This window comes from Rhincodon typus, chromosome 9 (assembly GCF_021869965.1).
Source record: "Rhincodon typus isolate 14 chromosome 9, sRhiTyp1.1, whole genome shotgun sequence".
NCBI lineage: Eukaryota > Metazoa > Chordata > Chondrichthyes > Orectolobiformes > Rhincodontidae > Rhincodon > Rhincodon typus.
Window position 1 is genome coordinate 24,163,632 of NC_063340.1, and position 27,607 is coordinate 24,191,238.

The window sequence follows — 27,607 nt, forward strand, 5'->3', positions numbered from 1 at the left end:
CACACACACACACACACACACACACACACACACACACACACACACACTCTTTCTCTCCCCACCCTCCACCTCACACACACACACATTAGACTCCAAACTAAAACACAAACAGATTCTAAACAAAATCTCACACCTAACATGCATTGTCTGACGTAAAATGTCACCTCTTCTTTACACTGATAAAGCCTTTAGTTCTCTCAGGTCACTGAATTGAAAGGAATTCGAGGATTAACATGTACATATGAACCAAATAAAACCTTCTAACTGCTTAAAGATGTAACAGCATCTTAGGTTTGCTCAATACATCCTCATCAGCAGTGTGACCTTTTGATCTTTTACTTATAAATTCTGTGTCTGATACCACCTCCCTCACTAATACCTGAAGAAGGAGTGAGGGTCCGAAATATTGTGTTTTCAAATAAATCTGTTGAGATATAACCTGATGTTGTATGATTTCTGACCTTTTATTAGTGTTACATTTTCCATTACTATTATTTTGGCAATTATTTTTGCCCTCAATTGATGACTCTCAAATCATAATGTCTTATTAACAATGCTGCAATTCCCTATGAATGCTCATTTATTTTGCAATGTACAATTTGCAATGTTTCCATTATCAAACTGTCTGATTGGACATCATTATAACTCAGTTAGACAGCACATTCCAAACTTGTAATGCTTACTACCTAAAAGGACAAAGGGAACAGCTGCATAGCAGCAGTATCACCTCCAGTTGAGGTTATGGCTCAGTCATTCTGACAAAATTGCCATTCTTTCATTTCCACTGTGTCAAATTCCAGAAGCTTATTACTTTAATAGCACTGTGGGAAGACTTTCATAGAAACATAGAAGATATGAGCAGGAGGAGGCCATTCGGCCTTTCAAGCCTGCTCCGCCATTCTTCGCGATCATGACTGATCGTCCAACTCAAAAGCCTAATCCTGCTTTCTCCCCATAACCTTTGATCCCATTCACCCCAAGTGCTATACCTAGTTGTCTCTTGAATACATTCAATGTTTTGGTACCATCTACTTCCTGTGGTAATGAATTCCACAGGCTCACCACTCTTTGGGTGCAGAAATGTCTCCCCATCTCCATCCTAAATGGTTCACCTGAATCCTCAGACTGTGACCCCTGGTTCTGGATATGCCCACCATCAGGAACACCCTCCCTGCATCTAACCTATCTAGTCCTGATAGAATTTTATTAGTCTCTATGAGATCCCACCTCATTTGTCTGAACTCCTGGAAAAAAATTCTCAAACTAGTCAATCTCTCCTCATACATCAGTCCCACCATCCCCAGAATCAGCCTGGTAAACCTTTGCTGCACTCCCTCGAGATCAAGACCTTCTTTCATCAGTAAAGGAGACCAAAACTGCACACAATATTCTTGGTGTGGCCTCACCAAGGCCCTGTACAATTGCAACAACACACCCCTGCTCCTGTACTCGAAACCTCTCACAATGAAGGCCAACATACCATTTGCCTTCTTTACTGTCTGCTGCACCTGCATACTTACCTTCAGCGACTTGTGCACAAGTACACCCAGGTCCTGCTGCACACTCCCCTCTCCCAATTTACGTAATCTGCCTTCCTGTTTTTGATTCTGAAGTGAATAACCGCACATTTATCCAAATTATACTGCAACACTCATTCAACCTGTTGAGATCATACTGAAGGATCTCTGCATCCTCGTCACAGTTCACCATCCCAGCCAACTTGGTCTCATCAAACCTTCATCAAATGAGGTGAAATTGCTGAAGAATGCAAACAGCTAATGACTGTCGAGTGCATATACAATAAATGCTGGTCTGATCATTAATGCACAGATCCCCATAAATGACTAGTGCAAAATATATGTAACAACAGAAATTTTAATTTTAAAAATAGTAGTATTAATCAATCTGTTGAGACATGTTACAAGACACCGCTGAGGCAGGTGAGCTTTGAACCTAGACTTCCTGACCTAAAGGTAGGGGCATTACTTTACACCAGAGGACTGCTGACAATTTTACTTAGATTATGTCGTAAAGAAAGAGTTTTGTATCAGTGACTTATTAAATGGCCTAATGAAGTGATAATAGTTGAAGATTAAGCATCTGGTGGGGAAGTTGTTGGGTGACATCATTTTCTAAGTATGTGTAATCTTTGCTTATTAAATGAGCCAATTTTACCCATAGGTTTGGAAACAGAAGTTAGAATTTTTTCCTAAACTCTGAAATTGCCAAGCAAGTGATAACTCATTGGTGTATTAATGGAGGTATCACCTTGATTGGCAGGAAATAGATTCCATGTTTGATTTATGAATGTGTTGGCGAGTCTCTTAAAAGTGGAGCGTCAATCAGAGACTTTGAGCTTAAGAAGAACACACTGCTTGTAAGTGAGAGTAGTTTTAAAATGGACACATCTACTGACGTCTACTCACCAGTATTTTTACAGCTTGAATTAAAAGATGCAGTTAGGCCATTACTTGAGGTAGGGGGAAGGGGGAGGTGAGGACAAGTCTTTCTATAAGGAAATTTGTTGGCTGCATCTGCAACTAGACAAGGTTTGAAAATCCTGCCCTATTAAATAATAGCAAAGTCACTATCATCCTCAATTTTTTTTGTCCTGCAATTGGTATGAATTTAAAAGTAAAGTATATCCAATATATAATTCTGATGTATTTTTTGGATAAATGTTATATATAAGTCCTTATTAGATTTGATAAGTATGCCTCAAAATCAAATATCTTTGGTAAAGCATTACCTTCAAGGTAACACCCAGAGACGCACCGACTCTTTCAAGATAAATAGTGTTTTCAGATTGAAAGATTGCTAACCAGGGCAAGAAAAGGAATGAAATTAGATTTGACAGAAATCTAGCTCTTTGTGATTGATTTTTTTTTAACTTTTGATTTACAGGGGACTGGTTGACAACTATTGTAGAAATCCTGATAACGATAGGGCACCTTGGTGCTACACAACTGATCCTTCAGTCCGATGGGAATACTGCAGGATTTCAAAGTGCCAAGCAGAACAACCTCAATCTCCCACCGTAGTTCCATCTCAAGCACCTGGCATTCAAACAGGTAAATAGAAGTAAGTTCATTTCAAAGGAAAACATCTAGTCATGGCAAAAATAAAAGCATTGCAACATTTGTTGAAAAGAAAATCTCAACATTTTTAAACTGACCAATGAATTAGCTTAACTAATTATTGAATTTTTGTATAAAAAATGGTTCATATCAACTCCATTAATAAAGGGAATTTTAAACAGCATGGTCAGTGTGAGTGGGGACTTTGAATGGAACAAAGGCCTAGTTCCATGAGTGAAAAAAAAATTGGGAATTTGGCTCACTGTAGGAAGTTGGGGCAGAAGGTGAATGAGATGCTTTAGGTAAGCTTTATTGCTAGAAATAGAGTCTCCAGAGAAAGAAGTGAGTGGGATAGAATAGAAGAGGTGGATTGAGAGGCCTATCTGCAATGAGACTGGCAGCAGAGTAGCGTCACAAACCACACAAGTGCAGGGTAAACAAGTGCAGGGATTGATGAGCAGGATTGGTGTATGTTTCTAATTTTTAAAGGAGAAGTAAAGGCTTCAGTTTGTGTTTAGGTTGCTAGTCTTTTTTCTCCCTCATATTTTTTAAAATGTAGTTTTTTTATAGAGCAGAAAAAGAAGGGATTTTGGACTAACTAATTAATAAGTTTAGTAAAATATGATAGTGATGGCAAGAGGAGTGATGTGTTGCTGCTGCAGCCCATGGGAGCTGCTGGACACCAAGATGATCCAGCGCAGACACACAGTAAGTTTTGGCAGCTTGAGGAACTTCAGATCCGAGTTGAGGAGCTGGAGTCTGAGCTGCAAACATTGTGCCACATTGGGGAGAGGGAAAGTTACATGGAAACTTTGTTCCAGAAGACAGTCATAGCCCTCAGAATAGGTAATTCAAATTTGGTCTGTGATCAGGGATAGGAGGGTGTGTCTGCAAGTCAGGCAATTAGGGAAACCCAGGGAGTAGCATTTGAGGAGCCTTAATCCCTGCAATTGTTCAACAATTACGAGGTTCTTGAAGCTGCGTCGATGAGAGCGTGGGCTGCAGGAATAATAAGTAAACTGATCATGGCACCATCGGGCAAGAAAATAGGAATGCAGTAGTGGTAGGCTTAGGTATAATTAGGAGGATAGATACTGTCATCTGCAGTGGTGAGCATGAGTCCTGAAGACTGTATTGCCAGCCCAGTGTCATGGTTAATGGCGTGGCCTCAGTGCTAGAGAGGAAATTGGAATGGGAGGAGAGGGATCTAGTTGGCATCATCCATCATGGTACCAACAACATTGATAGGACTAGAAAAGAGGTCCTGCTGAAAGAATCTGAGCAATTAGGAGGTAAATTTAAAAGCGGAACATCCAAGGTCGTAATCTTGGAATCACTACCTACCCATTGGATAATTGGCATAGAGTATATAAAGTTAAGGAATTAAATATATGATTGGTATGGGAGCAATGGATTTCAGTCCATGGGGAACAGGCACAGGTAGAAAGGAGTTATTGAGAGCTTTACGTGAACTATGGTGGGTCCAGTGACCTGGTGAATTGAATAGCTATGGCTGAACAAGAGTTTCAAACTAAATCAAGGTGGTAAGGGTTTGTGAGCAAGGAAATTTAGGCTTACAAATAAAAAGGATATGGCAGCATTGTAGGGCAGCTATATGGATAATAATACCCAGAGAGGGACAGGGAGAAACAGAATGTACAGACATAGAAAAACAGCAGCAAACGGGGTCAAACGGGGAGGAAAATGATGGTAAGACAAAAAAAGTTTTTTACTTAAATGCACATAGTATTCAGAACAAAATAAATGAGTTAGAGGAAAAAATTTAAGATTACTGGGCATGATCTAGCCATATATGGTGACATGGTTATGTTACAATCCACTGGGTTAGCATGGGTAAATCAAGCCCCACTATTCCTGGATTCGGACCAAATGTTTTTTAAGTTTTTTAAGGTACGCAGAGTACCTCAATTTACCTGTCTTTCAGATCAAGGTTGATAGAAAGCACGGTTCAACATTTCTGTACTAAGTAATTAGACCATAGCTAAATAATTAGACCATATCTACAACTAAACTGATATAAACTGTTGACATATAACAATACTAATTAAAACTCTAATTCCATTAAAAACTCCTTCTTGCACTTACATACAAACAAATAGGGAAAATGGATTGTTGGTGGAGGTAGAAAAAGAAAGGAAAGTCAATTCAGTGCCTTTTGCTTCCCAGTTCTGATGTTGCTGTGGTTTTTCTTCAGCTGCCAGGCCTTTGGTGTTTAGTTAATTTTCTCTAGAAGCTTCCACTGGTTTGTAAGAAGTACAGAGAGATTGATTCACTTAGAAACTATCTCTGATTTTTCAGTTCAAAAGTCACAGCTGACAGCAATGGTTATAGGAAAAATAACTGGCTTCTTCAAGTTTAAAGTAAGTTATTTCTACTGCAGAGAACGGGCAGCTTCTGTTTTGGAGACTAACAGGTCACTTTGCTGTGTCTTTCTCTCTATGTGTGTCTGTGTCTTTGTAACTTGTCTTCAGTGCCAACTGCTCATTTAAATAAAACCAATTAAGAATAGGGGAGACGATGGTCTGGTGGTATTATTGCTGGACTGTTAATCCAGAGACCCAGGTAATATTCTGGGGACCCAGGTACGAATCCTGCCGTGGCAGATAGTGGAATTTGAATTCAACAAAAATCTGGAATTAAGAGTCTGTGAAATCATTGCCAATTGTCAGGAAAATTTCATTAATGCCCTTTAGGGAAGGAAACTGCTATCCTTATGTGGTCCGGGTTATTTGTGACTACAGACTCACAGCAATGTGGTTGACTCTTAATTGCCCTCTGGGGTGAGCAATAAATGCTAGCCTATTCATTCCCATGAATGAATAAGAAAAAAATCAGCTTCGATGGAGAAAGAGTGCAGAAAGCAGCAGCATAGAGGGATATGGGGATCCTCGTGCATAAATCGCAAAAAGCCAAAATATAAGTTCAGCACGTGTAGGGAAGGCAAATGGAATGGTAGCTTTGATTTCAAAGGGAATAAAGTATAAAAATAGGGAAGTCCTGCTAAAACTATACAAGGCACTAGTAAATAGACCACACCTGCAATACTGTAAACAGTTTTGTTCCCCTTAGCTAAGGAAAGATATACAGGTATTAGAAGCAGTCCAGAAAAGTTTCACAAAATTAGTCCTAGATATTCAGGGATTTTCTTACGAGGACAAGTTAAGTAGATTGTATCTGTATTAATTGGAGTTTAGAAGAATAAGAGACAACCTTATTGAAACATGTCCAATAATTCACGGGATTGATACAGTAGATGCTGAAAGGTTCCCCTTGTATGAGATTCTAGGACCAAGTAGAAATTTCAGAGTAGGGGTCACCCTTTTAAAATAGATGAGGAGGAATTTCTTCTCCATAGTGAATCTATGAAATTCTTTACCACAGAGGACTGTAGAGACTAGCTCATTAAGAATATTCAAGGCTGACATGGACAGAGTTTTAATCAGGAAGGGAATCAAGGACTGGGTGGAAAAAGTAATGGAGTTGAGGATGATCAGAACAGCCATGATCTCACTGAGTGGCAGGGCAGACTCTATGGGTCAAGAATCAAGGCAGCTTGTGACCCAACACTCACTTCAAGTGAAATTGAGTTCACAATCTAAATTCCTGTTCAAAATTCAAATTTCCGTTCCCTTTTTAGTGGAGGTGGTTGGGTTCCTGAAGACTGAGTGAACCCTGCCAGATAAATCAGTTTGGAAACCTTGAGGGAAGCCTTCTCTAGAGTAAGAAACATTTGAACATTTAAGTTTTAATAGTACTACCAAAGCCTCTCAAACAGTCATGCCAAAGCCTCTCATTTTGCCCATCCTGTTCATATCTCCTTGCAGTCTCCATAACCCCCATGCTTATATGACACATCTGGGCCCCTCATGACCCCCTCCATGCTTACTCAGACCACCTACTATCCAGTTGGCTAACAGTCTACTCATAGAATTTAAAGGTGTCTGTAAGAACAAATCAGGGTGTATAATTTTAGCCATACGTGATGTAGAAGGATACTCTGCTATTAAACAGAATCTTTATCGTTTAGTTCCAGAGAAACAGGACCAGGTGAAAGTAGAAGTCCAAACCATGTTGCAAAACCAACTAATTGAATCCAGTCAAAGCAGCTTTAGTTCTCCAATTGGGTCATTGCTGAAGTTTGATGGTTCAAGCAGATCCTGCATAGATTAAAGAAAGGTCAATGCAAGAACAAAAGTAGATTCCTATCCAGTTCCCTGCTTGGAAGATTATATTGATAGACATGGCAGCATCAAATTAAAACAGATTTATTAAATACATTAAACTAAAATTAAAAATGATAAAATTAAATTACTAAAATAATTTTGTTAAAGGGAGACTGGTAGACTTGTTTAACTCCCAAATAAAGAGATATCATCCTTTGTCACACCAGATATTCTCTTCCAATGTTGAGTGATGTTATTTAAGCTAAAATAAAGCCCACTCTCCTCATTTTCCAGAACCTGATGAATGAAGTGATAGCCAGCCTTCCTAATTGTGTGGTTTTCCTTGAGGATGCACTGTTATACAATGACACTTAGAAGGCTCGCTTGTAGCAACTAAAAGCTCTGTTTAGAAAATGTAATTTGTTGATTTAGTAATAAACCTTCCCAAAAATTAGTTTGCAAAAGCATGGGTAACCTACCTAGTGCATGTAGTAGAGCAGACCAAGTTTGGCCAAGTACAAATTTTAGTGGACTCTGTGCCCCTAAAATATATTGAGAAATTGGGAGATTTGTGTGGATCTTTGGTTTCTATCGCACATTTGTATCAAATGTCTGCACTGTAGCTACTCCACTAACAAATTTTCTGCAAAAGAAAGTTAAATTGTGGTCAATGGAGTGCCAGACATCTTTTCAAAGCAATTATTGTTAATAAACCAGTATTTGCTGCCTTTAATTTCACTAAACCCTTCAAGGTAGCAATCGATATTAGTGACCTGATGGTAGGAACAGTTCTGTTACAAGAAAATGAGTTGGGCACAGAGAGGCCAGTGAGATACTTGTCTAAAAAGTTTAAATGACACCAAAAAAGATACTCTGGGATAGAAAAAGAAATTGGAGAATTTACTGGCTCATCAACATTTTGACCATCATAGATATAAGGAAATGCTGACATTTACTGATTTCTACTTAGTCTGTGCCAGGTACTTCAGTGGAGTTTGAAAGTAAATCTTTATCAGTTACATATTGTTTGCATTTCATAGAAAAATAATGCTACTGCTGATGTTTATCAAGAAAGTAACATTGTTTTAATTAGCTAAGTATCAAGAAAGTATCTTAATTTCAAGGGAAGAAGAGCAAATAAGAATGTATGTAAATATAGCTTAATTTTTAAATTCTTTAATATATTTGAAATGAAACACATTTGAAATAGTGTTCCACTTTATTTCAAGGATGCATAAGTGTTATGATGGCTTCATATTTAATCACTTTTGTGTGGACTTTAGTTTGAAGGGTTGTGAGTATTTGTTTTTCTCAATTTTAAAAAGAAGCCAATGAATGGACACTGAAACCTTTTTTTACACAAGAGATTTTTTTGAAAGTTACACATCTTGAGATAATTGTTTGTGTACTGCATGGGTTTACAACTCAAGTCACATCTTCTGTTTTGGAAATTGCTTGGATTTTTAAGTTGATGGCCAGCCTGGAAAGGAAAATAGCTTCACAATCCAGCTCTCCTCTTCCTGTAAAACCTCTTATTGTGGCCCAGTGTGGTATCATGGGCCCCTGATCCAGACTGAACCTTGAATGTCCTTCTGAAAAGCATCTAGAAGAATCCTTGATACTATGTTTCCTGACTAAGCTGCTTTGGAAAAGATTAGAAAGACATCTATTTCTACGGAGTGACATCTGTTTTCGACAGCTTCTAAACAGTCCACATTTTATCCTTTTTTTTGCATTAAAGGACTAAAATTTATTTGCCAAAAGTGCTCCCCTCCTCTTCCCCAACCCCATAAACTGAGTCTGTGTTTGTCTGCATGTGTTTTGGTTTTTTATTTATTTACAGGAATAAACATTTATATTTTCATATCACAAACTAAGCGTGTAGGAACCAATTTTGCATCATCAATAAATAAGTTCAGTTTAATAAACAGCAAATTATTGATTTATTATAAAGAAACCTGGTGATGAGATTTTTTTACATTAATCTAAAATAAAATAAGTACATGATTGGCCATGTTGGGACCCAGGTAAAACAATTCAATTTATGTTGTGACTCACCGAGTACTGGGATTAGCGAAAGATAATGCACTTTTCTCATCTTGGTTCTAACAGTCCATTATATTGAAATTCCACGATGTTTACAAGCAAAAAACAAAATAATATGGGTCCTGCCAATTCAATCACAAATTGATGCATTTGTCCTTTTCTTAATTGCATTGACTCATAGTCTACTTGCTCCTGTTAGTTTCCCCAACACTATTCTTCATTTCCAGCTACAAGTGAAAGCACAAGTCCTGCTCCTGGGCCTCTGTCATTGAATATCTTGATTTTGAATTATGCTTTGATTTTTTCTTCCTTCTTTATAGCAAACTAGCTTGACATCCATGTTCAATCCCAGAGTGCTTAATCCAACTAATTCATACTCTTTTTAAGTGAAATAATAGTTTCATTAAATATGACTCTTGGTTTCTCGGCATAATAACAAAAGAAATGAAAGTCAGTTTTCTTCTTTGCTAATGTGTTTTGCCAGATTGCCAAGTAGGTATTGGAGAAACGTATCGCGGTACGAGATCAACTACATCCAGTGGCAGGACTTGCCAAAATTGGTCAGCAATGACCCCTCATCAACATAACAGCTTCACTCCAGTAACACATCCTAACGCTGGACTTGATGGAAATGTGAGTTGACTGCATAAGCTACACAACATGCATTCAGTTGACATTGTACAATGTTAAAGAGATTGCATTTAATTTGTTAAAATTCACCTATTCTTTTCATCACAAATCCTTGTACTTGTTAAACAATCTCTACTTAGGAGAATTTTATGTAAGGGCAAGAGGAAATTGTAGGTCTTGTAGGAAACTAAAAAACAGATACGTTCCATCAGTTATGCCAGTATTAATCCATGTTAGTACAATTTTTTTATTCACTGAACCAGCATTTTATTACCCATTGTTTTCTTTCAGAAGGTGATGATGAACTGCCTTCTCGAACTGCTGCAGTCCATGTGCTGTAATGCTGTTAGGGAGGGAATTCCAGGATTCTCAGTCAGGATAGTCAATGACTTCTTTTGGGGCAGGAGGGTTGACGTCCAGGTGGTGGTGTTCCCTTGCATCTGCTGCCTGAATTCTTCTAGATGGAAGTGGTCTTGGGTTTGGAAAGTGCTGTCTAAGGATTGACACTCAGTAATAGCGGTATGTACTATCTACAAGATACACTGCAGAAATTCACCAGTGTCAATGGTGGAGGGACTGGATGTGATGCCAATCAAGCGGGCTGCTTTGTTCAGGATGGTGTCAAGCTTCTTGAGTGCTCTTGGGGCTGCACTCATCCAGACAAGTGGGAAGTATTCCATCACACTCCTCAATTGTGCTTTGTAGATGGTGGACAGACTTTGGGGAGTCAAAAGATATGTTACTCACTGCAGAATTCCTAGTTTCTGATCCACTTTTGTAGCTACGATATTTATATGGCTAGTTTGGTAAGTATCTGCTCAATAGTAATGCCCGGGATGTGGGAGATTCAGTGATGGTTGTGCCATTAAATGTCAAGGGGCAATGTTTAGATTGTCATTTATTGGGAATGGTCATTACCTGACATTTGTATGGTGTGAATATTACTTGCCATTTTTCAGCCAAAACCTGGATATTGCTCAGGTCTTACTGCATTTGGACATGGACTGCTTAAGTATCTGAAGAGTCACAAATTTTACTGAACATTCTGCAATCATTGACAAATATTGCCAATTCTTGCATTATATTGAAGCGAAGGTCATTAAAGAAGCAGCAGAAGATGATTGGCCCAGGTCACTACCCTAGAGAACTACTGCAGAAATGTCCTGGAGCTGAGAAGGCTGGCTCCCAGCAATCACTTCCTATGTATCAGTATGACTGTGACCAGTAGGCAGGTTCTTCCCCAGTTCTCACTGACTCCAGTTTTGCTATGGCTCCTTGATGTCAAACCAGATTAATATGGCCTCCATGTCAATTACAGCTACTCTCCCTCACCTCTAGAATTCAGATCTTTTGTCAATGTTTGAACCAAAGCTGCAATGAGATTAGGAGCTGAGTGGCCCTGGCAGGTCTCTGGGCTTTGGGAAGTCAAGAGATATGTTACTTACTGCAGAATTCCTAGTTTCTGATCTGCTCTTGTAGCCGCTGTATTTATATGGCTAGTCCAGTTCAGTATCTGGTCAATGGTAACCCCCAGACCCTGGGATCTCTGAGCAGGTGATTGCTGAGCAGGTGATGCTTGTTAGCACTGTTGAAGACACCTTCTACCACTTTACTGATAATTGAGACTAGATGGATGGGGCAGTAATGGGCTGGGTTGCATTTGTCTTGCTTTTTATGTACAAGATATACCTGGACAATTTTCCACATTGTCAGCTAGATGCCAATGTTGTAGATGTACTAGAACAGCTCATCTATGGGAGTGACTATGTGCTCTGGAGCATAAGTCTTCAGTACTATCCCCAAAGATTGTCAGAGCCCACAGCATTTACAGCATCCAGTGCTTTCAAATGTTTCTTGATATAGTATCATATCAATCAAATTGGGTGAATACTGGCAACTGTAAGGCTGGGACCTCTGGAAGAGTCCGAGATGGAGCATCTACTTTGCACTTCTGGCTGAAAGTTGTTGTGAATGCTCCAGCCTTATCATTTGCACTGATATATTGACTCCAGCTTCACTGAGGATTGGGAGTTTTTGGATCCTCCTCCTCCAGTGAGTTGTTTAACTGTCTACCACCATCCATGGCTGGATATGGCAGGACTGCAGAGCTTGGATCTGATTTGTTAGTTGTGGAATCTCTTAGCTCTGTCTATTATTTGCTGCTTCTCCTGAAAAGCATGCAAGTGTCCTGCTTTATAGCTTCACCGGGTTGACATCTCACTTTTAGGTTGGCCTGGCATGTCCTCCTGTACTCTTATTGAACCAGGTCCAATCCTCTGGCTTGATGGTGATTAAAGAATGAAGGATATGCCAGGCCATAAGGTTGCAGATTGTGTCGTAGGATGATTCTATTGTTACCAATAGTCCACAGTGCCTCATGGATCACAGTGCCCCTAGTCTTGAGTTGCTAGATTGGTTCAAAGTCTGTCCCATTTAGCTACACAACATGATGTGTAGAATTAAAACTCACTTTAGTAACATCAATGTGTTGTTTTCTGCAAAAGCAGGTAGTTTAAAATTTTTCCATGGAAGAGTCTCCAGCTTGGTTAACTTTGGCAATCTGCAGGCATTGCAGAGCATCAGGAAGGGGAAAAGTTTCTTGGACATATTGTTCCAGGATGTAGGCAGTCACACACTTGGGCTAAGTAGAACTTTAGTGTTGGTCAATGGAAAGAGACAGAAGTCTGTGACTATGAATCAGGCAGGCATGGGGATCCAGCAAGTGTGGAGCCTTATATCTGTTGTTTCGAGTCATGGGCTAAATTACTTTCTGCCTGTGCAGACGAACAAGGGCTGCAAGGTGAATGTGGAAACTATTCAATGACTATTCCCACTGTCAGTAGGAAATTGATAACGGTCTCTGTACCCACAAATGGATGTTGTGAATGTTGTACTCACTACACAGCACCAAATTAGAAGTTATTGCCTTATAGCTAGATATAAACTTGGAGTAGATAGAGAAGAATGTAGTTATCATGGCCCAAATAGGAACCAACACAGGGAGAACAACGAGTGGTCTTCTGGTAGAAGAATTTAAGGTGTTAACTTTCAAATATGCTTCAAAGATAATAGTCTCTGTATTGTTACATGGGCCACATATCAATTGTCACAACAAACAAACTGGAGAATGAAATGCATGGCTTAAGATAGCTTGGAAAGAAGATTTTTTGAGTCCAATGATGCCAATCAGTAATAAGGAAAGAGGAGATGGTTCCTTTACAATGGACACCTCTTAGACCAGACTGGGATCAATATCCTGCTAAATCATATATCTAGTGCGTACTGTTTTGAACTGAAAGTGAGAGGAAAAGGTCATGTGAAAACATATTTGAAAAATCAATTGGCAAAAATTGAGGCAACAGAACAATGTAATAATTTTGGTATTGACAAGCAGAACGGGACAAAAAGGGGATTAAGAAATCCACTCAAAGGAATGTGGGAGTGCTGTTGAAGACATTTATTGTCCATCCTAATTGCCCCGGAGAACAAGGGCTTTCTTGAACCACTGCAGCCCTTAGTGTGTAGGGACACCCACAATGCCATTAGGAAGAGAGTTATGGATTTTGATGCAGAGACACTAAAGGAATGGTAATATAATTCCAAGTCAGGATGGTAATGGACTTGGCAGGGAAGCTGGAAGTGATTCCCATGCATCTGCTACTTTTGTCTTCTGGCTGCTAGAAGTTGTGGGATTAGAAAGCGCAGTCAAAGAAGCCTTGCTGAATTGCTGCAGTACATCTTATAGATGGTATACACTGTTATCACTATGTGTTGGTGGTGAAGGAAATTTGTGTCCAAGGTGAGGTATCAATCAAGCAGGCTGCGTGGATGGTATCAAGCTTCTTGAGTCTTTTTAGAACTGGACTTATCCAGGCAGACAGAGAGTACTTCATCATATTCCTGACTTCTCTCTTGTAGATGGTGAACAGTCTTTGGGGAGACAGGAAGTCAGTAACTTGCTGCAGAATTCATAGCCTCTGACCTGCTCTTGTAACCATAATATGTAAATATTTGGTCAGTTTCTGGTCAATGTTAACCCTCAGGATGTTGCTAGTGATGTTAAATCAGCCTGTTCTTTTAAAACATTGAACAATACTGCACAGGAATAGGCTCTTTGGCCCATAATGTTGCACTGAGCATGATACCAAATGAAACTAACCTCTTCTGCCTGCCCTTGGTCCATATCCCTCCATTATTTGTATATTCATATGCTTATCTAAAAGTCCCTTAAATGCCCCTATTGTATCTGCCTCCATCACCATCCTTGGCGGCACGTTCTGGATCCCTACCACACTCTGTGCAAAAAATTTGCCCCTCACATCTCCATTGAACTTTCCTCCTCTCACCTTAAATGCATGCCTCCTAATATTATTTTACACTAATGTGCTGGACTCCATCATCATTGAGAAAGGGTTATTTGTAGAGCCTCCACCTCCAATTTAATAAAATAGAGAACTGCAAATGCTGGAGATTTGAAACCACGCCCAGTTAATTGTTTTAATGCCACTGCTATGCATTGGATGTGGCAAGACTGCAGAGTTTCAATTGATCTACTGGTCAATTTAACACTGTCCATCATACTTTCACTGTCTGGCATGGAAATAGTCCTGTATTGTAGCTTCGCCAGATTGACACCTCAGTTATAGATATTCCTGGTGCTGCTCCTGGCATGCTCTCCTGCATTTTTCAATGAACTACTGTTGATCTCCTGAGCTGATGGTACCAGGAGAGTGGGCGATATATCAGACATGAGATTCTCAGTTGTGATTGAATACAAATCTGCTGTTGCTGATGGCTCATGAATGCTCAGTTCTGAGTTGTTAGGTTTGTTATATCTATTCACTTCTACTGATTCTGTTATGGAAAAACGCACATGCGACGGGTAAATTATTGTGAACAAGGTCAAGTAGATTTTACCCTCCTGCTGACTCCCTAACCACCTGTTGCAGACCCACTGTAGCAGCTATGTCCCTTCGGACTCAACCAAACTCGGTCAGTAATGGTCCTTGTCCTACCAAGCCACTATTGGTTATGGATAACATAGCTCCCAAACCAGAGTACATTGTGTGTACTTGCTTTCACTCTCAGTGCTTTCTTAGTGTATTAATGCAATATTAATTCATCAGCTGGAGTGGGAGGCAGGACGGTGGGGAGAGAAGGTAATCAGCAGGAGATTTCCTTGCATGTTTTACCTGATACAATCAGGCGTCATGGGGTCCAAAAGCAATGTTGAGGACTCCCAGGACAACTCCCTCTAGTCTCTATACCACTGTGCCACAATCTCCAGTGGGTCAGTCTTGCCACTGGAACAGGACAAACCCAAGGATGTTGATGGTGGTGACTGGGACTTAGTTGTATTTACAGAATAATATCTTACAGACAATATCTGGCTGTTGTTTCACTAGTCCCAATTTTGGAATAAATGCTCTGATGTTAGTCAGGAGGACTTTGTAAGCTCAATAGGGCTCTGAGATGCCAGTGGTCCTTTCCATTAATTGGTCATCTGTAGACTACACCAAGCATTGTAATTGCACATTTTAAATTCTGTAACTCTAACCAAATTGGCTCTGTCCTTCTCCAGCACTTCAATTCACTTCTTAACTAACAGGGTTACCTGTCCTCCTTTTCTATCTTTCCTTAACAATTTATACCCAGGAATATCTAACACTCGGTTTTACCCTTCCTTGAGCTAGGTCTCCGTCACCACTTTAATGTCATAATTCCACACTGCAATCCGCATCTGTAACTCCCCAACTTTATTTATTATATTTCGTGCATTCACATACACAAGTATTAACTCTGTTATTGTCTTTCTTTCTATCTCCCCAACTCCAACTTTACCCATTATCTAACAATTTTATTCATTAGTGCCAGCTCTATCCTTAAGTAGCACGTGGCATTCCCAGAGAAACTCATGGAGACATGGAGATCCTGGAAGTGTCCTGTATCCCCGACACTGATGCCATGTTTAAAAGGCCACAAAATATCTAGGCAAGCACTGTCAGAGTGGAGATGTACTGCACAGCTCCTGAGGTTTGCCCCAAACATGATAGTCAGGGGGAGGTCCTTGCCCCACTTTACAGGTGTGATCCAGGAGATCCTGCTGGACTGGTTGACATAAGGGGCTTTCTCTTCTCCCAGGACCAGCAGTGAAGGTCACAACACCAGACCATTGCCAGCCTGGTCTGATGTTGCTACTTGTGTTACAGCAGTCCCTGCCATCTGGCGGAATGCCCAATCCTGTAGGAAGGTCAATGTCCTTCTCCACTCCACCAGCATAAGTGGACTATACTGTCCAATATCTCACACTCATTCTATCTCTACTACTGGCACCCATCTGCCACGGAGGCTGATGCTCTACCACTCTAACTAATGTATGCAACTTCTTCCCCACTCACCTTCTCCCACCCCAAACTGCAACATCACTAGCCCTGCATGGTTTCTGCACTGCCAACTCTCTGTTTAGGGAGACCTCACTACCTGCTCCAACACTAATGCTGTGCAATCAGCTTTCATTTTCCATAATACCTGATATTCTCTCATTTCAGGAGCAAAACAACCCACAAAAGAGCAAAAAAGAATGAAAGCAGGTGATGTGCTGCTAGTCATTCAGCTCTTCACCCCTTATGAGTAGAGGATCCTTATTCTGACTGCCTGAAGCAGAGCCTACACTTGTGAGCATGGAAGCTCACCTCTTGTGCCAGGGGTGCTTCAGTGGAATTTCGTTCTTCCGGCCGCAAAGGTGTCAAGGCAGCCACATCTGTTATGTTACATTTCTGTTTCTGAGGAAACATCCATCAATGCTTGACAGAGGAGGGTGAATCCGTTGGTTACGGCAGCCTCTCCAACTGTTCTGAGAGGCAAGGCACATTTTGCTCCCACACCATTTGCGAAAATGTGGCTTTCATATGTTCTACATGCTTGTTTAGGACCATTGCACCAACTTGAATTTTATACAATGTCAGAAGTTGTATGACACCAGGTTATGGTCCAACAGGTTTATCAGAAATCACAAGCTTTTGCAGCATAGCCCTGTCGTCAGTTTTACTGAGGAACAGCATTCAAGAATCTTTATGATGCACGTAGATTTTTGTTTGTGGGGTCAAAGCAGAGAATTTGAAAACATTGTCATAAATAGGCTTAAAGCAGAATTTGAAATTGGAAGTCAAGCTTCTGTTGTTTTTTTTAACTACATTGGACTGGAAATAAGGAAGATTGGATCAAGTGTCACTTTTCATCAGCAATCTTATTTAGAAACTGCTATTAGTCAAATTAGAGCTTAACAAAAAGATGCAGCGACTTCAAAAACTGTAATGAAGGAACTGAGAAACATAATTGGACAGCTGAATTGGTTAGGCACCCAAACAAGGCCAGATGCCTCTGTTGAACAATTACAGTTGAGTAAAGCTATGTAAAGTCCCAAGGTGAAAGATATATTTGGGCAAACAAAGCATTTTAAAAAAAAAAAAATGGAGCATTGTGTTTTGAAGATTCCATCATTAAAAAGTGCCAGGAACATGAAACCTGCCTCAGAGGTGGAGAAGGGCACGTTGTGAGGCCAATTTCTTGGCCACTGAGACCATGCAGATGCCACTGATACCTGCAGGATACAAGAGAGAGAATGCACCATGAACAAGGAGTAGAAGATCAGGAATGTTAAGAGTGCAATCACAGTGTTGATTTATGCAAGAGCAGCATAGCAATGGACAATGCTTCTTACTTTGTTGTTGGGACATGGAGGTTTCAGCAAGACAACATGAACTGTTCTGGTCCTCACCCTGTCAAAGCAAAGATCCCCTCTTTGTCATGCATGAGTAACTGGATGTCAGGCATGTCACAACCTTTACTGTCACTCCTCTCCTATTGTTGATGTTTGCTAATAAAATGAGACAAACTGAGGGATTGAATGAGATGTAAGCATCTGACACAACTGTTCAGCATGGGTACAGGTTGGGGAAAAAAGGTGGTGAGCTGCTCCAATTGACAGTAGGCAGCACAGAGGCCATGCAACATTTAGTCTGAACGGTTGGGTGGATTAGAGCAAATTAGGGAAAATGTTGCATGGGAGTGGTAGATGATAAACCTTGGCAAGAGGTGTGTGCAGTAGCAGAGATAGAGAGTATGACATAACCAGAGACAAGATGGTGGCATGTACTCTTATGGTATGGAGAATGAAATAACACCACAGAGGCTGGTATCCCATCACCAAGTCACCCTTTATTTACACGTGAAGAGTCCTTGACACTGATGCAGCTGCCTCAGAGCCAGCTCCCAGAGTGTCAAAAAGTCTGACACACCTCTTTTTATTTGTCAGCTAAGGCTCCTGGATTAGACCAGATTAATAGTCCCAATCAGGGAACTCATATCCTACGAGGACCATCTGGCTGACCTCATTAGATTCACAGCAGAGAAGGTCATTGACCTTGTTGCAGCATTGCTGAGCATTCCTCTGGACCACTGAAACGGCACTGACCAGGCAACGTCAGACCAAGCTAACAAGAGCTGGTGTCATGGTCTCCTCTGCTGGTCCTCGGGAAGAAGACAACCCTCTCTTGCACTGCCCCATCCACCAGAACTTTCAGGTCTACAAAGTCAGGTGCCGATTTTATTGTATATGACATGTCTGTGCAAAAAGACAGGAACTATGCAGTGCAATGCTGGACTGGGAGTGCTTGATCTGGCGCACAATGGTATTTTAAATATGATGACGGCACCAGGAATACCAGGACATTCTGGCAGTAGAGAGTACTTCTACCTATAGCAAGTGAAAAATGAACAGGGCATCAAAAGAGTGTGGTTTGTAGATAATCGGGCAAGTTTAAGAAGATAGCATAAGAAACCCTCAACGAAACTCAACAAACTTAACACTTAGTCAATTTCTGGTAAATATTCCACCCAACATTAAAATCCAGTGCTAACAATCAATAGCTTGCCAAACAATATGAAGTTTGTTACCCGCGACCGAGGTGCATGGACCCTAATCTCTGTCATACCCTCTCTAACCACTTCCCCTCTCCCTCATCATTTAAGGCACACCTTAATACCTATTTTGCTAACCATGTAGCCAAGCTTTGACTGGTGCCCCTCCTGTGAAGCAGCTGGGATGTTTTTACTGGCTGAATAAATACAACGTGTTGTCACTAGTGCAATATATTCTTGTTAAATTATAGTATTGCAGAAATCCAGATGGAGACCTCAATGGCCCTTGGTGTTTCACTACAGATCCTAGGAAACAGTTTGATTACTGCGATGATATTCCCATATGTGGTAAGTTTGATTTCTGTATTAACTCTGCATACACATCACGTAAGATGTATGCTAATATTAACATCTTAAACTGAGGGAATATTATCATGCAGAGTTAAGTATTGAAACTGTAAATATTTAATTATATTGATATATTTCCTGTTACAGACTAATAGCTATAGCTGTATTTTTTTTTGCTCAATGTACTTAAATTTATTTATAAATGTACTTCAGGCCATTGCTCTTCCTGATTGCAAATTAGATGGTTTCATTTTTCATTCATATTGGCCCCAAGAATTATTGAAATGAAGGAAGGAAGTACCAAGCTGCACAAACATGGAGCAGTGAAATGTTGCATCTTGCCAGGGAATTAGGAACTTGCCACAATAACCCTAGTAGGCCGTTTAAATTATCTGTCACTTGATTCAAGAAAAGTATCAAAGGTGACCGTGATATAATTTAGTATTCAAATTTGAGAGGACAAACTTGGATTAGAAACAACTGTTCCAACTTAAATGAGGGTAATGGCAAAGCAATGAGGGCAGAACAAGATGGAGCGGACTGGGAAAGGAGTTTATTTAGCAGCAAAACAGTTGAGGAATAATGGCAGACTTTTAAGAAAATAGCTCATGGCTTACAACAGGTCTCATTAAGAGAACCAAAGATTATGGGGGAAACACAGGAAAGTGGATACAGAAATGTTGGGTCCACCAGGAACCTATTGAATGGTGGAGGAGGCTGAAGGGACCTGTTCCTGTTCTTATTTCTTATGGTCTTACTTCTTATGGTCTAATGGTGGCTCAGTGGTTAGCACTACTGCCTCACAGCGCCAGGGACCTGGGTTCAATTCCACCCTCGGGAGACTGTGTATGTGGAGTTTGCACATTCTCCCTGTGTCTGCGTGGGTTTCCTCCAGGTGCTGCAGTTTCCTCCCACAGTCTAAAAATGTGCAGGCTAGGTGGATTGGCCATGCTAAATTGCTTGTAGTGTTCAGGGATGTGTAGATTAGGTGGGTTATAAGGGGATGGGTCTGGATGGGATGCTCTGAGGGCCAGTGTGGACTTCTTGGGCCGAAGGGCCTGTGAACACTGTAGGGATTCTATGATCTATGATATATCCCAATGAGAAAGAAGGATTCTAAGAAGGGGATAAGCCAAACATGACTAATCAGGCAAGTTAAGAATAGCAGCAAATTGAAAGAAAAAAAATATATAATGTGACGAACATTAGTGGTAAGTCAGATTAGGAATGCTTTATTGACCGAGAAGAGTGGGACCTAATTCTGCTCCAATGTCATGAGGTTCTATTCAGCTTCCAAATTATATAACATCAAGTTGACCAAGTTAGCACTAGGAATCCAAAAATGGTGGCAGGGGTTGCAGGCAGAAAAAGGCATTCCATAAATAAAAGAACTAATTGATATTTTTTGTGATTCTAGGACAACAAACTAATGAGTGTGGAATATCTAATGTTGAACCCAAGAAATGTTTTGGAAGAATTGTTGGTGGCTGTGTATCCAAACCACATTCCTGGCCTTGGCAAGTTAGTCTTCGCACATAGTAAGTGATTTGCCTCAGAAAATGTAACTTAGCTAGGGAAGATTTCTTATAAGTGAAGTCACGCTACCAACTAGTTTTATATGCGACAAAATTAAAAATAGGCCAGCCACAAAAATACTGTGGCCACAAGAATAGGTCAAAGACTGGGTACTTACTATGAACATCTCCCTGATTCTTCAAAGCCACTCCACCTTTTGCAAGGCATAGGTTAGGAATGAGGTTGAATACTCCTCACTTATCTAAATGGGTGCTGCTCCAACAATACTCAAAATGCTTGGCATCATTCAGGGAAAAAGAGTCACTTGATTGGTACCCCATCATGCATTCCTTCTACAACAAACAGAATGGCAAGTGTATATTTTCTAAAAGATGCACTGCAGCAACTGGAAAAGGCTTCTTCGACAGCACCTCCTAAACACGTGATCTCCACTGACTAGAAGGCCAAGAGCAGCGGATGCATTGAAATGCCACCATGTGCAATTTCCCCTTCAAGCAACACATCACCCTGATGTGGAAAGTGTGACCACTTCTTTAGTATTGTTGGGCCAAAATCCTGGAACTCCTATCAAACGAAAACTTTGGGAGTTTGCAGACTGCACCAGTTCAAGAAGGCACCTCATGTCCACCTTCTCAAAGACATTTAGGAATGGCAATATATGCTGTTCTTGACAGTGAACAAGTACAAACAAAAATTGAAATGGCAGAGATAAGCACGTAAATGATTTGAAACTTGGAGTGGGATCAGAGAAGAAATACAAAAACGGTAGCTCAGGTGTGGGACTTCAGTTAGTGGGAAAAGCTTGAGAAGCTAAGTTTGCTTTCTTTGGAGCAAAGGATGTTACAAGGAGATTTAATAAAGTTGTTCAAAATGAAAATGTTGAAAGAATAGATTAATTGGTTCAACTAGCACGAAGATCGGTGAAGAAAGAGCACAGTATTTTTTAATATTTGACAAAAATAAAGGAAAGGTGAGAAGACTTTTTAAGCATTGCATTATTTTTATTAATAATTCATATTATCTCTGAATATTACCATTACAAGTTTTCCAATCAATTAGTGTTAAAGTATTAAATTGTCTTGTTGATCACAGTTTTGGTGCTCACTTTTGTGGAGGAACACTTATCGATGTCAATTGGGTGCTCACCGCCAAACACTGTGTAGAAAGGTAAGGGATTGGATGCTTATAATTTTAACGCTTATTTTTACTGACCTATGTTGAATCCTGGTTTAGCCACACCTTAGTTTTAAAATTTCTCAGCCCGATTTCCACATTCCTCTGTACTCTAACCTTATTCCACTGTTGTCTTCAGTAACAGACTATACTCCACAATTTCATTTCTAAATCTCTTCACCCCACTACTATTTTCTCTTCCTTTAAAATGTTCCTTAAAATCTACCTTTGAACAAGATTTTGGTAATGTGACCTAATAGCATGTACTCAGTTACAAATTTCTGCAATCTTTTGACAACTGACTGTGGACAATAGTATACACTTTCCAAAAATGCACTGCAGCAACTTAAAATTTATTATGTTAAAGGCACTATGTAAATGCAAGCTATTATTCTTGTAAAGATATATGTGAAAAAAACAGATATTCAATTTATTCACTGCATCCATCACAGAAACCTCAGAGCTTCGTACTACAAAGTTTACATTGGAATACACAGAGAAGCTGCAACTGAATCATCGAGGCAGATTATTGATATTGACAAAATTTTTCTTGAGCCCAAAAGCAATGACATTGCTTTATTAAAGCTTCGCAGGTATTCATTTTCATTTCTTTCTTATATTTTCCTTGATTGTAATGAGTCAGTTCCTCTTGCATTTGTGTTCATGCAATTGTTTTGAAGAATGCACCCTCAACACATTAACAGTCTTTACAATATTGTAAGATTAACACCCTTACTTCTAAGGTATAGCATATGGATCAGAATTGAAGCCATCTTCATTTGAATTGACCCTTTCAATCACTCAGCATGAGCAAAATGGAACATAAGAAATCTAGATTTGAATTTTACACCAGTCGAAGGAATAAGCACCAACACCTGCAATTTCCCCTGCAAGCCACTCACCATCTTGACTTGGAAATATATCACCATTCCTCCACTGTCACTGAGTCAAAATCCTGGAATTTCCTCCCTAATAAAATTGTGGATTGACCCACAGCAATTGGACTGTAGTAGTTCAAGAAGGCAGCTCACCACCACCTTCTCAAGGGCAACAAGGGACAGGTAATAAATGCTGGCCTAGCCAGTGAAGCCAACATCCCACAAATGAATAAATATGTCTTGACTTGGATGGCTAGTTCAATAGCAATTTAATGATCATTGGGCCTTTGAATGGGTATTCTGCCCATCTCAGGGAGCTGTCAGCTGGGACTATACAGTGGTCTCCAAGAAAAGTGTTCAGTGATATTACCTAAACTGAGATTAGTCCAGGGTCTTACTGGGTCCAGGAAAGCAGATGGGGTCAGTGATGTGTAGGTGGACTCCAATGGAGACAGAAGTCCCAACGAGGCATATCCCCTCCTTCCCACTAAACCACCAGGTTTCACTTGGCACTGGACTCTTAAGTAGCCAGCTGATGGCTCCCCTACTGCTGATAAAATTAGAATGGGAAGTGGTGGCAGATGACAGCAAGCACACGCCTGTTAAACATTCTGTTTTCATCATCTTTCCCTTTTGGTATGAAAGCTTTAAAACCAAGCACAATATTCACTTCAATTATTATTGACTGACATACTGATACTGGTGTCTGGAGGACCATTGTGTTATGAAGAATACAGTTCTAATGGATACCAACAAAGGGAGCAGAGTTTACCTTCTTCAATTAGCTAGCACCAGAATGCCCCTTAGAGGTGTTATGCCCTCGAATTCCTTCCTACAGTTCTGCAAAGGATACAAAATCTAAACCAAATTCTTGACAGGAAAGCTATATAACGAACAAAATGGAAAAGCTCTGGCACAGCAATCTGGAATTTGTGACTGAAACAAAGCTCACCTCTAAAAGACATTACTTTCATTCCTTTCTCTCCCCAGTCTTTCATAAGTCTGACTTCAGTCTTTCTTTCTCCATCCCTTCGCATAACACATTCTCTGATACTTACAAAGCACTCAAAATAACATACAACAGGGCTGTATTTGAAAGATTTTTTAAATCCTCTCCACTGTAGCTAATCTGTTACTTTTAAAAACATACATGACAGTGTTAACTGAATAAAGCTATTCCATGTAACACTACCTATTGATGGATTATCCTCAGGTTGCAAGCCGAAGGAAAAATGTAAAATTAAGTAACTATTTTTTGCAAATTAAATTAAAAGAAAATGATTTGAAACACATTTTTAATTTTAGGCCTGCAATCCTTTCTGACAAAGTTGCTTTAATCTGTTTGCCAAAAAAGGGCTACATATTACCAAGTGGAGCTGAATGCTATGTTACAGGCTGGGGTGAAACACAAGGTATGCATTAAAGCAAATGTTTCTCAAAGTAATTATTTGCTTTTCCCTTTCCTCACTTCTCCACTAATTTGTCTCCAGACTCATCCATCCTTTCCTGAAGGCATTGATTTTGCAGCTGTTTGTTGTTCCATGGATGCTGATAACATGGTTAGCTGGTATGAGTCTGTGTGTCGAACAGGTTGATGTGATGCATCTAGCATGAGAACAAAGAGAATTAGAATATTTCCCATTTCTTAAGGGCTAGTTTGCCTCTCATTTTCAGCTTGCAGTGTTGTCTAGCAGGCACATGAAAAGGAGACAAATGTATAGATCCTCTCCAGCAACAAGTTATCTGTTGTGCCTGCTCATGGCAAACACATGGAAACTAAATGGATTGTACCCTAGGCTAAAGTTTCAAGATACTCAGAGGAAGTCTGGCCCTCAGACATGCAATGTGTATGCCCACTGCTATATAGGCAGACCCAGCACGCGTGAATGAAACTCCCAGCAAGAGCTAAATTACTCCACTGTCACGTGGATATCTTGAGGGGCTAAGGGAGTAACTCTTGCCAAAAAATTTCTGTGGTGGAGTCCAAAGGCGGAGTAATATCTAAGTATGTCATCTTTCCTGCAACCAAGCTGGCGTCAATCATAATGCTTTCCATTCCTTTGGACTCAAACAGGTAAGTCAAGAGGTGAATCCGAACATTTGGGCAACCCAAGCTTTCCATACATTTTGTCCACGTTGCTAACTCCAGTGCTGAAAGGAACCAATGTATCCTACTTGTCAGCCAAGCTACCACCCACCTCAAGCTAGGCAGCCCTGACCAGTAAGGTGCTGACCTACCAAGGTCAATGCATGCTTAAACCTTACAGTCTCTGCTCAACAAGTTGTCAGAATCCATTTCACTCGATAATAATGTGAATATTTATGTTCTAATTCTGTACTCCAATACAAAGGCAAAAGATTAGTTTGCAAAGAAACTTAATACTATCATCACCAGAATTTCCATGACAGAACGTTTTTACCAACTGGGCATTTCAATGCAATCCCCAAACCCTCCACCCTCCCAAAATGTCTTCGAAAAGATGAATGCGAATAGAAAGAGACTACTTGAGCTTTGCTACTAGAACATGCTTTGTGTAACTAACACTTTCTTTCAGAACAATTTATGCCATGAGGAGTCCTGGAGCCACCCATTAACATTATCATTAGCTGGACCTAATCATCAAAAATAATTCTCTCAACAGCATGCTGTCCAAGTATCAAGGTCAATCATACTGCCCAGCCAGATAAGAGCCAACAGTTTCTCAACTTATCATGAATTCCTCTAGTTACATCAATTTATTTAGTACTGAGCAAACCAGTATTCTCTACGAAATGTAACATTCAGAGAATAGGTGATTCCAAAAGTTTCTTAGTGCCAACATTCAATTCTGTACTGTTACAGGGGCAGGGCTTATTGAAAGCTTGTTAAAAGGTTGCTCAGGCAAGTTTGGGTCATGGAAGAGCAGTTAAAAGATTCTAGGCAGGGGCAGAAGGTCAGTGAGTTGAGAGAAAGAGAGATGTACCCTTCATATTAAAAAGTGATGATTTTTATTGTACTGTGTGTACTGACAGAAGATCTGGGCATCACACTATAGGAAGGATAAATTGGCCTCGGATGGAGTACAACATAGGTTTACAAGAATGATACCTGGACTTCAGGGGTTAAGAACATAGAACATTACAGCGCAGTACAGGCCCTTCGGCCCTCGATGTTGCGCCAACCTGTGAAACCAATCTGAAGCCCATCTAACCTAAACTATTCCATTATCATCCATATGTATATCCAATGACCATTTAAATGCCCTTAAAGTTGGCGAGTCTACTACTTTTGCAGGCAGGGCATTCCATACCCTTACTACTCTCTGAGTAAAGAACCTACCTCTGACATCTGTCCTATATCTATCACCCCTCAATTTAAAGCTATGTCCCCTCGTGATAGCCACCACCATCCGAGGAAAAAGGCTCCCACTGTCCACCCTATCTAATCCTCTGATCATCTTGTATGTCTCTATCAAGTCACCACTTAACCTTCTCCTCTCTAACGAAAATAGCTTCAAGACCCTCAGCCTTTCCTCATAAGACCTTCCCTCCATACCAAGCAACATCCTGGTAAATCTCCTCTGCACCCTTTCCAATGCTTCCACATCCTTCCTATAATGCGGTGACCAGAACTGTACGCAATACTCTAAGTGCGGCCGCACCAGAGTTTTGTACAGCTGCAACATGACCTCATGGCTCCAAAACTCAATCCCTCTACCAATAAAACCTAACATACCGTACGCCTTCTTAACAACGCTATCAACCTGGGTGGCAACTTTCAGTGATCTATGCACATGGACACCGAGATCTCTCTGCTCATCCACACTACCAAGAATCTTACCATTAGCCCAGTACTCTGTACTCCTGTTACTCCTTCCAAAGTGAATCACCTCACACTTTTCCACACTAAACTCCATTTGCCACCTCTCAGCCCAGCTCTGCAACTTATCTATGTCCCTCTGTAACCTGCAACATCCTTCCGCACTATCCACAACTCCACCGACTTTGGTGTCATCCGCAAATTTACTAACCCATCCGTCTACGCCCTCATCCAGGTCATTTATAAAAATGACAAACAGCAGTGGCCCCAAAACAGATCCTTGAGGTACACCACTAGTAACTGAACTCCAGGATGAACATTTCCCATCAACCACCACCCTCTGTCTTCTTACAGCTAGCCAATTTCTGATCAAACCGCTAAATCACCCTCAATCCCATGCCTCCGTATTTTCTGCGATAGCCTATCATGGGGAACCTTATCAAACGCTTTACTGAAATCCATATACACCACATCAACCGCTTTACCCTCATCCACCTGTTTGGTCACCTTCTCAAAGAACTCAATAAGGTTTGTGAGGCACGACCTACCCTTCACAAAACCGTGTTGACTATCCCTAATCAAATTATTCCTTTCTAGATGATTATAAATCCTACCTCTTATAATCCTTTCCAACACTTTACCCACAACCGAAGTAAGGCTCACTGGTCTATAATTACCAGGGTTGTCTCTACTCCCCTTCTTGAACAAGGGGACAACATTTGCTAGTCTCCAGTCTTCTGGCACTATTCCTGAAGACAATGATGACATAAAGATCAAAGCCAAAGGCTCTGCAATCTCCTCTCTAGCTTCCCAGAGAATCCTAGGATAAATCCCATCCGGCCCAGGGGACTTAGCTATTTTCACATCTTCCAGAATTGCTAACACCTCCTCCTTATGAACCTCAATCCCGTCTAGTCTAATAGACTGTATCTCAGTATTCTCCTCGACAGCATTGTCTTTATCCTGTGTGAATACTGATGAAAAATATTCATTTAGCGCCTCTCCTATCTCTTTGGA

The 27,607-nt window shown here is 40.4% G+C and overlaps 1 protein-coding gene across 2 annotated transcripts in view; it reads left to right on the forward strand.

Annotated features, from left to right (window-relative positions):
* plg (plasminogen) overlaps positions 1–27,607 on the forward strand; it is a 136,924-nt gene that overhangs the window by 98,731 nt on the left and 10,586 nt on the right. For both annotated transcript variants that reach the window (XM_048601014.1, XM_048601015.1), the window contains exons 11-17: positions 2,905–3,071; positions 9,792–9,940; positions 19,108–19,204; positions 20,622–20,742; positions 21,833–21,907; positions 22,366–22,506; positions 24,097–24,203. In XM_048601014.1, the coding sequence (XP_048456971.1) occupies positions 2,905–3,071; positions 9,792–9,940; positions 19,108–19,204; positions 20,622–20,742; positions 21,833–21,907; positions 22,366–22,506; positions 24,097–24,203 (857 nt within the window). The remainder of the gene's footprint in view (positions 1–2,904; positions 3,072–9,791; positions 9,941–19,107; positions 19,205–20,621; positions 20,743–21,832; positions 21,908–22,365; positions 22,507–24,096; positions 24,204–27,607) is intronic.